Below are 13,182 nucleotides of genomic sequence, written 5' to 3'. Positions count from 1 at the left end.
AAACCATTTTTACAGTTATTATATTATCATTATTAACATTATTTATTTCTATATCCACCAATGCCTCATTTTGACCATCTGCAAATGTTAAATACAATTGTTTGCAGGTCTTTAAAATAGAAAAAGAAAGACAAAAAGGGAGGGAGGGGGAAATCATAAATTAGAGTCTGAACTGAGCTTCTGTTTCATTATAGCACATAAATGCATTATTAAAGTCCTTTTCCTTAAAAAGTAACAAAAGAGAAAATTAAAAACTTAAATGAAATATTACTATAAATAATACATGTATTTTTAGTGCTCCAGCAATTGTAAGTCGTCATGTCGCTTTACGTCAGTGAACTGTACCCATTTGCACTGGTGCGCTTCATTCTTCCCATTGATACATAAAGTTTGCTTGTATTTCATTTTAGAAGATGCGGTTATTGTTTCAGCGACTATTGTCTTTGTCAGTACACGCCCACAAACATGTCCTTTTTTCCCCTTTTGTCAATTGTCCTCCGACTCCTCCTCAGCCTCTCGGAGCCACGTGAAGAAGGCCGTCACGGATTTGAGCGCTACTCCTTTGCCCTGTTGTTCAGCCGGGTCTTTGCTGGTCTCCCACTTGTAGAACGCGTCCTCCGATATTACGTCCTCATCATACAAACAGTCAAAGAACATACGGAGCAAGTCTGAGGAAAGAAATGGAAGAAACAGTACTTAACATTTACAGATTGAAGAACAGTCCAGTTTTCAACAGTACAACATTACCCAGTGTTCACACTACTAAGTGATGAGTTGCTCATGTAGTTTGCAGTAGTAGCTATAAAGTATACTAGCTACACACACTGACCATGATCTCTGCTGCTTTATTTTTTATGAAAATCAAAATGGAAGTTTTGTGGCTTTTAGTATGAATGTTAGCCTTAAGGTTATCTATAAGCCAGTGCTCTGCAACACACTGTCAAATGCTCTCTAGAATCTGAAGTGTCCCACCCCAACATCACAAAAACCCATGGTACTAAACGTCAAGTACGGCTTAGCCCGTGGCTTTGAGGTAAGCTAAACGCTATTGGTTATTTTAAAAGGGGGAGGAGCCACTCTGTCCCTTCCTGTTTCAGTGGAAATTACATCAACACATCGAATAACGCTGTGCATTTTAAAGCACTTCACAGGGGATTTTAATGAGTTGTATATGATGAAAGCATGGTTCAAAGTTTTTCTTCCATTTTTGAGCATCAAACAGTAAATGGGAACTAGCTAACAGTGCCAGACCACATGCGTCATTGGATTGTGTCAAGAATCATTTGAGCCAATTGTTTGAACCAATCATACCTGATTTGCATAAATTCAAATGCTGCTTGCCACTGAAAGAGTACCTCTGTGTTTTGCATGTACGCAGAAAACGAATGATTGGCTGTCGCTTGGTAAAGTGAACACGTTCTTAGAATACTACACAGCTGAAAAGACAGTTTGTACTCACTCGGAGGCTGGTCCAGTTTCACTATCAGAGCTTGAAGTGCGTAAAGTGCTTGCAACTGCCTCTCCGTGTCCGAGTTAAGGTACTTGTGTAATACAGGCAAACGCTTCTGGATAATGGCCGTGTCCACTCTACAGGAGGAACTCTCACCTGTGTATACACACGCAGCACTTTTAGACTGGTGGCATCAGAGGTGAAATGCTCTGAAAGGTATTTGTGCCATTATTTGAATGTAGTAAAAGGACTATTCAGTAGACCCAGACACTTACATTTGACTGCTGCTTTACACACAGCAGTCATCAGAGCTCTGAGGAAAATTGGTGAACTCATTTCCGACTCATCCAGATTTGCCTGATGGAGAAATCACACACAAAATAAAAACAGCATAAAACTATAGCATTTTTTAAAAACACACTGTTACTGTAAGAGGTTAGCACCACGACCCTGAATGAAATTACTTCAACGGTCTTGTACCTCTACCCAGTCGAAGATTTGTTCGTCGCTAGCCACATCCTCCAGGAGGAGTTTTTCAAGTTGTTTGTTCAGCTCTTCGGGTGAGAGTGTTCTCGTAAAGGCCATGTCGGGTGGACTCGAGCAATCAGAAAGAGTGAAGTCTAGTTTCTGGCAAACGTGAAAAAATGAACTGTCGTCAAAATTTGGAACAGTTTTATACGCAAGAATAAGTCTGTGCTCTTTGTGTTGTCGAAAAGCGACATTCATGCTGGTTTAGAAATAAAAGAGCGGCAAGTCTAACGATCCAGCGCAATGCTTTGTACAGCACAACCACAAATACTTTTGTTTTCTGATCAGTTAAGGTGCACTGAATGTTCTTACAATTACAAATGCATTTCATCACAGTTTGGATTTTCCTCATACTGTTGACAAAAATTTAAAACCGTTCATTAACAATCAGACAAAAGTACAGTTAGCCAAATGATCTGATCAGACAAAAGTAAGCCAAGCAATTCTTTGAAATCTTTCAAGAATAATGCTGTCGCTTTTAATCATCTCTACTATTAGAACTAAAGTTGTTTGTAGAAAATCCAAGTTACGCTGCATCCTGTTTAGTCCGCATACTCCAGTGGTTTCCAAATCTAGAGTGTGGGCAACAGCTCACCTGCTCAGTAATGAAGCTGTGCACATCCTCTGTTTCAGGGAGGAAATCAGCCCAGCGCAGTCCAGAGTCCCTCCATAAGGCCCCCACTTTCCTATGGCTCTAAAGCACATAAACCTCACAGCTATTAGGATAACATCACCACAGTATTCAATTACTGGCCACAGGTCTAACAAAAATAAACAACCATTTCAAACTGTAGGACAATCTAATTCACTGAATTCCTAAATATTTGACACATACACATGTGTCAAAGTTTGGAGACACTTGACGTAAATGTTTCTCGTGATCTTAAAAATCTTTTGATCTGAAGTTGTACGATGAAATGTTTGAAATCGGTGTTGCAGACAAAAATATAATCATGAATATAAACATTCATTTCTTTCATTAGAAAACTACCATTTTATTTACAAAAACAAATTTTTTTTTTAAATGGACGACTTGGAGCGAAATATTCTGAAAAGCAGCCAATAAGTGTCTAGCATAGGTGGGAACTCCTTTAATACTGTTTAAAAAGCATCTCAGGGGGATTCCTCAAGAACTCCTCAAGAAATCATTTCTGGAAATTCTAGGCAAAAAGGGTGTCTACTTTGAAGATGTGAAAATATTAAAATTACTTTGATTTATTTGGGATTTTTTATCACAACATAATTCCCATAGTTCCAGTTATGGTATTCGAGAGTTTTGATGACTTTATTATTAGTATTAAAGGGGGATGAGTGTTTCTAAACTTCGACTAGTTGTGTTAGAAATTATTATAACTTTGCTTACCATTTGTTTGCATAGAAGGTGCAATATTTCAGAAAATAATATGCCAGCTCTTCCCACAGGGAGTAATGGTTTGCTAAATTCACTGCAAATAAAACAATAAAGAAAAACACTAACATCTCTTACAGCAAAAAAATAAAAAAATTTATTTTATGTATAGATTTATAGAACTAGACACCATTATGTTTGCTGAGATCCAAATAAACAAAACCATACCTAAATAATTCTCTCATAGAGATTCCTCCTTCCCGGAGCACAGGATTAACTAGCTCCGCCAAGTACAGCCATATATGAGGAATGTCAATGGCCATATCATCTGCTATCTCAAGGGTTTCTGAAAACCTGAAAACAAGGAAAGGCAAGAAAATTCAAAAAGGAAAGAAAGGAAAAGAATGGAAAGAAGGAAAAAAAAAAAGAGACAGAACAGAGCATATTTTGATTAGGATTATGATTCTCTAATAGTTGCTCCAGGTTTAAAAACAAAAAAAAAACAGATTAGTAGTCAGCAATGAATGATGCTGCTGATGTTCAACTATTTCTCTTTACACAAATAATAAAGATGGGCAACTGTAAAAACAACCCCGTTAATTATAATACTAACAGAAATCCCCTTGGACATAAATATGCCATCAAATTGTCAACATCTCATGAATCATGAAACAGTTGTGCTTCTAGTGCTAGTTTGAGACACAATTAGACAGAGCTGTGTCGTAAGGAATGACACTCACCCTTTAAAGAACTGAGATTTGGAGAGGCTCCCAGCCTGCAGCAGCTGATGGAACAGCTGGCCCATATGTTCGCGCGTGATCTGGCTCCTCTCCAGCGTGGACTCCACACCCACCCGCACAAAAACATATAGCATTGTGGCCTGTTCCAGTTCGTCCACGCACTGCATGGCCTCCTGCACACGGACACACCCGATGATGTGACGCAGTAAGAACGTAATAGCGATGTGTGATAAAAGAATGCGATCCACGTTATAAAACACTGCATGAGGGAACAACCTTGTAATCATTAATGTGCAAAAACTCATCGATAATGGACTTGGACCGTTTCTCCATCTCCTCCTCTGATAACACAGGCTTGTCTGTAGTAGGGCCTGGCATTGCTTCAAGTTTTACTGCCACACAGAGGACATGAGGTGTCATCACAAATAATACTCATGCATTAAACTGAGTCACAGCCAACATACAAGTTTGGATCAGTGTATGGATGTGTCATTTTTCTTAATGAATTCGGGGGAGCAGGTGCTGTGTTTGTATTAAAGTTTGCGTGGATCCAAATCAGTGGCTCACCAGATTCCCTGGATTGGCTGCGCTCCAGCTTGCTTCTGCTAGCTGTGCTGGGCTGCGGTTTGGGTGTGTCAGGGACGTGCGTGTCCTTGGGAATTTCCTCCTGTGGAAGCTCCTCAGCAGCCTCCTTCGCTGTTCCGCCCACAGACGGAGGACCAGACCGTGAAGGACCCAAAGTCAATGGTTTATCGTTGCGTTCCCGTCCCGAGCTTCCACGACTGGGAAACACACAATGAAGAGATTTTAATAGTCAAAATAAACATCACCTCACATTCAACAGCTTCTATTTCCAGCAAATATCGTAACACATTATTATCTAATGTGTTAAGGGGGGGCCCAATATCAAAAGTAACAGTCAGTATGTGCTGACCACCAGCTGCTTTAAGTACTACAGTGCATCTCATCCTCATGGACTGCACCAGATTGGTCAGTTCTTTCTGCGAGATGTTACCCCACTCTTCCACCAAGGCATTTGCCATTTGCAAGTTCTTGTGAGCAGGAACCCTAGGCATCTTTCTTCTGGTGTTTTTCAGAGTCCGTAGAAAGGTCTCTTTAGTGTCCCAAGTTATTGTAACTGTGACCTTAATTGCTACCGCCTGTAAACTGTTCGTGTCTTAAGGACTGTCCCACAGGCGCATGTGCAATAATTGTTTATGGTTCATTGAACAAGCATGAAAAACATTGTTTAAACCCTTTCCAATAAAGATCTGTAAAGCTTACCTGGATTTTACAAAATTATCTTTAAAATACAGTCTCCTGAAAAAGGCACGTTTCTTTTTTTTTTTTGCCGAGTTTAGATGGACAGTTTTTATTGGGACTTCACAGCCTAAATTAGCTAACAATGGATCTTGAAGTGTTGCACAGTACCTGCTCAGGCCTCCTCTAGAGTCAATGTCAGGGGAGGCAGATGGAGTGCAGGCAGAAGCTGGGACTGAGGGCTGAAGCGGTGAGTAACGGTTCAGGCTGCTGGGGCGCAAGATATCTGCAGGAACAACACCTACATTCTTAACTTGCTATTTATTTTTCACAAAAAGAACAAGCATAAGACAGAGCCAAAAAAGGACTCAGACTGCTGCATAATGAATTCAATTCTAACCTGATTCACTGGCCTTGGCTCCAGCTCCTCCACTGCTGCCCTTCATCCAGTTGAGCTGTGCTCGTCCCAACGGTCCCAACTGAATCTTATCATCTATTGTTGACTACACACACACACACACACACACACACACACACACACACAAATACAATGTAGATAAATCAGGGTTTGCTAACGCAAGGTGCCTGATTTAGGCATGCTTTTTTGAACATGCTTCTCAATCCTTCATAGTGCCTCCTTTAGAAGCTGAAACGAAATGTGGCCTCCCACCTCGTGTGAAGAAAAAAAGAACCTTGGAGCAGCATGACTCTGCATGTCTGATACCTTCTTCTTCTCAAACACATTTATTTTAAACACAGACCAATGCTGTGCAGTATTAAATTGATTTATTTAACTACATTTCCTATTGGAAAGTGAAAGCATTGCTCATTCTTTTATTCAAGTAGACCGTTTTTTATTCTAGTTTTTTTTTTTTAAACCGCAGCAATTATAAACAAGCAACAGGGTTAATCTGTGTTTCTCCACTACTCAACTAATTTAAAAAAAAAAGGTTTTTTTTTGTCATTAGGTTAGAGCTACCCTTTTCTTTAAAGTCAATGCCAACACATCCATGCATCTTCAACCGCTTACTCCTTTTCAGGGTCGTGGGGAACCTGGAGCCTATCCCAGGGAGCATCGGGCACAAGGCGGGGTACACCCTGGACAGGGTGCCAGTCCATCGCAGGGCACAATCACACACCCATTCGTACACTACGGACACTTTAGACACGCCAATCAGCCTACCATGCATGTCTTTGGACTGGGGGAGGAAACCGGAGTACCCGGAGGAAACCCCCGCAGCACGGGGAGAACATGCAAACTCCGCACACACAGAGCCGTGGGAATTGAACCCCCGACCCTGGCGGTGTGAGGCAAACGTGCTAACCACTAAGCCACCGTGTGCCCGCCAACACATACAGTTTATAGTAAATGTTTATAGATTCCACTTTAAAGGAAATTGAAAGCCTCAAGTCTAGTAATAGCTTAGCAAGCAAGTAAAACTGTTCTAGGTTATATCAACAGTTTTAAACAGAACATGTTTTCACATAAACGTGCCCCATTAGATGATCAGTTTTCCACATAAGATGCCACAGCATGTTCACCAACACTCGGTGCTATTTACTGCCTTCTTTTTTGATAAAGTTCTTCTATGGCTCTGAAAACTCCTACACACTCAAGTGTTTTGGTATATTCTTGATAAATTAAAAAAAACTTTCACCAGCAGGTGGTGCTCTTGGGTCTGTTTAATAAAAGAAATACTGAGTAATATATCTGTGATGGAAATGTTTTAGCTAATCTCCATCTAGAGCTCTAAATGTTAAGATGTTCAAGCACAGTCTCATCATATAAGACACTGCTTTTCATTACCTTGGTGATTTTAGGGATCTTGTTGGGGTCTATTGTTCTACTGTTCTTAGGCACAGGCACAGTGTTCCAGGTCTCCTCTCTTTGAATTACTGTAGAATAAACAGAAATAAGAACAATAGACAGAGCATTGGGTAAGTGCTGTAACACATCTCACAGAGAAAGGGGACCAAGCTGTAAAGAGGATCAGCCTATAGCACACATATGCCCTCTCTGACCTGGTCTTCTCTTGTCCTTGGATAGCAGCTGTTGGTGAACTTTCCTCTGCTCTTCCTGCTCCTCGATTTTGGCCTCCTTGTGGATCTGCTCAATGGTCTTGGGCCCGAGATCAGCTCTCCGTGATACCCAGTTGTGCTGAAACAAGCAATCACACATACCATCTAATTGTTTCTAATCATTTTCATATGTACTACTGTTAAACATAAACAAACGCACATCTAGCACACAAATGGAGAAATTCACTAACCAGGCGCAGGTCAATTACATCCTGGAGCATGAAACGAATGCGTGATGAAGTCTTCCTCTCCTTCACTATTTTTTCCATCTGGTTAAAGTACTGATCCATTCGTGGCTAATGGAAAGAGAAGATTAGACAACAATATTGCTCCAATACCTATCCTGCTGACAGTTATCTACACCCATATACATACACACACACACATTATATATATTTTTTTGGTTTGGCTTTTTGTCACTACCTTGAAGTTCCAGTAAAGTCCTCAGTTAAACTTTTTGGGAATCATAGCACGTAGAAGACATTTACAGGTCTTATGAGAATACAGCTGTCAGACACATGTAAGTTTTAAAAAGCAGCTATTTGTTCAATGGAGTTACGTAGTCATTTACATCATTTTCACTTATGCTTGCTTGGCACAACTAGTTCCAACATTAAACAGCAGGAGACAGAATTTTTGAGTAACGCAGCTATAGCAATTTCTCCAAGCCTCTTTAGATTGATCCGTCAATAGCAAGTGCTCTCTTAACACATGGTCAGATAAAGCTTAAGGACTTGGTTACAAGAAACCTTTACAAAATAGAGTATTACACAAGCAGCAGAACAAGGTCACTAAACCACACACACACAAAAGCTTTAATATTACCACTACTGCTAAATCCTAGTTTATACCCTGACAATGGCACAACATGCTAGCTGTATCAAGTTTCTGTATCGCTCATTTTAAATTGCAGACTGTCCACATTAGTAATTTGGTCATGATACTGGAAATGCTAAACCTAAGAAAAGCCATTATTCCTAACCCTGTATAACAACCGCAAACAACGAAAATCCTGTAAGAAGCTGTTGCTGTTTGTACCTTGGCCTTCTCAAAGTCCAGATCTTTGCCAATGGTCGTGAGGAGCCTACAGAGGCACTCGAGACTTTCCTCGTCGTGGTTCTTCAGCAGTTTCACCACACAGTCATGCATGATGGCCTCGGTCAACATTCGCAGCTTAAATAGCTCCCCGATGAACTTGATATTACCAATGGACCTTCTGCGGGCTTTGTCCTTAGCCTCCTCCAGCTCCTCCTGTAGCCTGTCACGCTCAGTGGCCTGGGGGGGAGGGGGAGGGAGGGGGAGGGAGGGGAGAAAGAAAAAAAAAAAAAAAAAAAAAAAAAAAAAGAGCCACTTCATTAAAACCAATCCATGAGCTGAAGGAATAAAAAAAATTAAAATATATATTCCACATAAACATACCAAAGACAAAGTCCACAAAGGGACTGGTTCAAGCCTGATAACAGATTATCTACTTGAAGCATCGTTTGGGATTTCAGCAGTTTATTTTGTAATCTGTGAGATGTGTAAATTGAAAAATGAAGAAAAAGCCTCTTCAGAGAAACTGTGCTTACTGAGGCAGCTGCTTCCAGTTCCCGCTGTTTCTTTTCAAAGACATCGTCATTCACTTTGTCCTTCTCAAACTCTTTCTGACAGCGGTTTAGCAGCAGCTTTCGGAAATTCACAGTGCTGTTGGGCTTGTCTGCCATGGGCACTTTTAACTAAACCAAAAAAATAAATAACAAATACACATTTCACAGTTATAAATCACAACCAGGATTAAATGCACAATAAACCAGACTCTGGAATAAAGCACCAGTCTAATATAGGGTTGCAGCATGCCTTAATCACAGACATTAACTGCAACTGAACCACAAATTGCATTGATGGTTTGGTATAGATGTGAAATAGCAACAGTGAGGAGGTGCAATACGCTACTTACCGTAGCCAGACAGCTACACATATTGCCATACGCTACAGAGAAGCTGGGCTCATCAATGGCTTTCTCAAAAACCAGGTCAATGACGCCCTTAAGGCGCTCCTCCGTGTCGATGGTGAGGTCTGTCACCTGCTTCATCAGCTGACTAAACATCTGTGGTGTCAGTTTGTTAAGGATACTGCGCACCTTCCGGAAAAGATCCTGAAGAACACACATGGAAATCAGCATGACTGCATCCAAAGCAGTATCTACATCCAATAGACTGATTTATTCCTCAGATAGCAAGCGAGTGTGAAATATTTTTCTACCACAACAGCATGCAACTGGAGAATAATGCACTAACCTGAGTTCTCTGGGTCTCCGGGTCCTCTGCGGGGTTCTCTCTCTTCAAGCCAGGCTTCCAGGCGTTCTCAGACTTCTTCAGCTGCACCTCATCGTTCACAGACACATTCATGATGATCTTGCGGGGAGGAGGGCGTCTCAGACTTACATTCAGAAGCTAAAAGAGCAAATATCGCAATTATGACTAAGCAAAATATTCAATAAAGAAACGGATAGAAAAATAATGAAGTAATCGATTACTTAATTTAAAATAAAGAGTCTGGCACATGTGTGGCACTCAATTCTTTTTAGGAAGGAAAAAAAAATAGCCAAATAAATGTAATGCTGTAGTGTCAGAAATACTTCAAGACAGCCTGCTGTCTTTCTACATTGTGCATACTGCACTACAGGCCCAACAGAACAATGACGATTGAGATGTGTATGCACATGCCTTTAAGTCGGCTTGCTAAGTTACAGCTGACAGGATATGAGTTGAGACAGACCACTACTTAAAATATGAATGGAGCAGTGAGTACCGCTCAACATGGCTGCTATATTACACAAGTCCTGGCCCTCAGTAAAAAGAACCACACTGTTAACATCCATTTCAAATCTGTGTTTGAAACGTAACGTTTTAATTCAGCACTCAAGAGGACAGGAGCCTGGTTTTGTTTGACTGAAAATAACGGCCTGGGAGCATTGCCAATTTGGTCGCAGAACAGACAGACTTTACTAAAAGGTCTTTGCTGACAGTGTGCTGTTGTGTTACTTTGTATTAGTTTGTAAGTTGTCTATTAAAATTTAGACTCAACATTCTACAGGGTTTCCCAAAAGTCTCCATACATGGTGGAAACAAACACTTTTAGCAAAATGTCTTCCAAAGTTTATACTTGTATACATCTTGGTCTGAAACCGACTGATATTAGCTACCATCACTTAAAGTTAATACTTACATCAGCTAGACCAATTTGTGGATGAAGAAATACATAAGAACAAGTAGGCGAGAGTAGCAAGGGTCCAAGTTTGTCCACCAACACGAGATCCCCACAGTGAGACGTCCTAAAGTCATCAAAATTCCCCTCAGTTGGGGCTAACCTTTTATACAGTTTGCTATCCCTTGTGTATGCCCCTAGCTCGCCCTGTCCCAATATGTCTACTTTAGGTTTTTTTCCAGTCCCATTGTGTATGTTTTTAGGTATTTTCCAAGGCCCATCATGTGCGATTTGTTTCTTATTTTTAGTTCCCTCATACTGCATTTTTAGCTCATGTACGTTTCCCTCATTTCCAACTGTTTTTGGTTCCCTTTTTTAAAAACAACTTCAGCTCCCTAGGGCATTATTGACCTGACTGTTGTAAGTGAGGACCTCAACCATCTCTTCAATCTTCCTTTGCTTTTTACTATGGGTAAGTGTATATACTCTGTTTATTTCTAGTTACATATCTAGTGTGTGTGTGTGTTACAAACTTATGATATAAATTTGTCAAGACAGCAGATTCACTTATGTTATACTTGAAACAAATGGACTTGTTGCTGGGTGTGAAAGAGTAAATCCTATCTCTCTGTTGTTATCGCCCTACAGCTGGGCAACGTCCCTTTGTCCCGTTCTCATTTCATGACACAGCCATTGAACAGAATGTACACTATCAACCAGCACACCTGGTAGCTGATATGTCTCTCTTGTAGGGATATCACAAGAACCGATACTTTGGTAACAAGTCGGTACCAACATTCTTAAAACATGACGGTACTTGTGGTTTTCCTGTGGTTGCGTAGGTATTGTTGGTAATGAAGTTACCAAGGTTGCAATTCTTCCGGAAATGATGGGGGCAGCAAATACGCATAAATGTTTTAGTTGGTCCACAAGAAGAAGCAGCACGCCTACAAGCACACGGGAAAAACTACAGAAGTACAAAAAAGTTTAGCTTCGCCCTGACTCGTTGAGAGGAAGGTGGTAGGAGTCAAATATGGAAATACTTCGCATTCGAGGCGGATGACAAACATAGTTGATACTCTGAAGCCGGTGTGCAACCGATGCTATTGTTCATTTCAAACAAAGCGAGCAAACACCTGGAATTTGGCGAAGCACCTGAAAGACGCTCCTATATTATGTTTGAGGCAGCTGGCATAGTAGCCGTGAAACCAGCTAACGTTATGCTCCATGTAATGTTTGCGACAGCCAGTTATTTGTTCACGACTAACACATTACAGTGTTATAAACTACCTCCTAATGGGCCACCATGCATCGCCATTCAGCCCGTGTCCTGTCAGCTAAATGTAGCCTAATGTCACTAATAATTATTCACATGTTCATGCTTTTAATAAATCTTTCTGGCCTGCCACAATATCAGTGAATTTAAACTAATGCTTGCGTTCAGAGTATAAAGTGTGTGTGTGTTTAGGAGTGCACCTTAACACTTGCAGCCTCCACTGTTTTATTAGTCATTGTCAGACAGTGTTTGATAACTAAAATATCCCCCCTCTCTCTCTCTTTTTGCCAGTATCAGCCAGAGGAGGATGTCCTCCAGGAGAGTTTTTAATTACATTTTTTTTTTAAATAGTATTTTTATACCACACAGTGGTATCGACTTTGGTATCGAGTATCGTGTACTTTTGGTGGTGTGCTGGCCCAAAATTTTGCCTATTACCTGAAGACACTTAACATAGAAACAGATACTCACATTCAATTGGAGAAAGAAAAATAAGACACCAGCCGTGAGTGAGAAGAAGCAAGGGTCCAGGTTTATTCGTTCCGTTCCACCACACGAGATCCACACAGTTTGAGACACCCCAAAATGCGATCTAAAAAACCAGAGCTGAAGCTCTTCTATTTATACGGTTTTCTTAGGGTTAGGATGACCCAGACACCAATATGTTTAGAGTTAGTTGTCCCAGAACACCATTACGTATGTTAACCCTTATCTTGCAGGTGCAGCTTGGCTCCAAAATATATTTTTTGTTTTGTTTCACTCTTTAAAAATAACCTGACCTTGTCTGTGCCACTCCTGACTGGATTTTCATCGAGAAAGGATTCTCCACACTTTCAAACAGACCATCTCTACATTATGAGTAAGGTTCATGTTTGTTCTGCATTTCTTTTTTTATTGCATGTACATTACCCTATAATAGTTTATTTCTGTTTTCTGCATATACACCAGGCCTCTGTGTGTGTGTGTCTCTTAGTTGACCTTCTGCCTGTGTCCAGACGTACTCCACCTACGCTCTGAGGCCTGCCGCACTAACCAAAACATGTATTGTTATCCCCCTGTGCATTGCTTATCTATGTGTGTTGTGTCTTAGGTGAACGTCAGCCCAGTGAATTTTCAATAAAATTACATACTACTCATACTAGGTCTCCCTCGTGTTTATTTCATGTATATTTTATATACAACAGGTGTCAGTACTGACTACTAGATTTTTGGTATCGTGACATCCTTACTCTCTTGGTTGAAAATCTCATTGCTGAGCCCAGTGTCTCTGGTTTTCAAAATCACCTCTACGCTACATGATTGTCCCAGCTGC

General features: G+C 40.6%; 1 protein-coding gene across 6 annotated transcripts in view; it reads right to left on the bottom strand.

Moving 5' to 3' along the window:
• Positions 1–6: 6 nt before the first annotated feature.
• eif4g3b (eukaryotic translation initiation factor 4 gamma, 3b) overlaps positions 7–13,182 on the bottom strand; it is a 44,263-nt gene continuing 31,087 nt past the window's right edge. For all 6 annotated transcript variants that reach the window (XM_053642576.1, XM_053642578.1, XM_053642579.1 and 3 more), the window contains 19 exons: positions 9,685–9,840; positions 9,345–9,542; positions 8,977–9,123; positions 8,444–8,680; positions 7,597–7,701; positions 7,349–7,484; positions 7,134–7,222; positions 5,727–5,829; positions 5,498–5,612; positions 4,634–4,848; positions 4,343–4,458; positions 4,067–4,239; positions 3,555–3,680; positions 3,342–3,423; positions 2,574–2,672; positions 1,931–2,077; positions 1,726–1,807; positions 1,460–1,606; positions 7–668 (listed from right to left, as the gene is read on the bottom strand). In XM_053642576.1, the coding sequence (XP_053498551.1) occupies positions 487–668; positions 1,460–1,606; positions 1,726–1,807; positions 1,931–2,077; positions 2,574–2,672; positions 3,342–3,423; positions 3,555–3,680; positions 4,067–4,239; positions 4,343–4,458; positions 4,634–4,848; positions 5,498–5,612; positions 5,727–5,829; positions 7,134–7,222; positions 7,349–7,484; positions 7,597–7,701; positions 8,444–8,680; positions 8,977–9,123; positions 9,345–9,542; positions 9,685–9,840 (2,655 nt within the window). In that variant the 3' untranslated portion in view covers positions 7–486. The remainder of the gene's footprint in view (positions 669–1,459; positions 1,607–1,725; positions 1,808–1,930; positions 2,078–2,573; positions 2,673–3,341; positions 3,424–3,554; positions 3,681–4,066; positions 4,240–4,342; positions 4,459–4,633; positions 4,849–5,497; positions 5,613–5,726; positions 5,830–7,133; positions 7,223–7,348; positions 7,485–7,596; positions 7,702–8,443; positions 8,681–8,976; positions 9,124–9,344; positions 9,543–9,684; positions 9,841–13,182) is intronic.

The sequence above is a fragment of the Ictalurus furcatus genome, chromosome 15 (assembly GCF_023375685.1).
Source record: "Ictalurus furcatus strain D&B chromosome 15, Billie_1.0, whole genome shotgun sequence".
Classification (NCBI taxonomy): Eukaryota; Metazoa; Chordata; class Actinopteri; order Siluriformes; family Ictaluridae; genus Ictalurus; species Ictalurus furcatus.
This window is presented reverse-complemented; position numbering and strand designations above follow the sequence as displayed.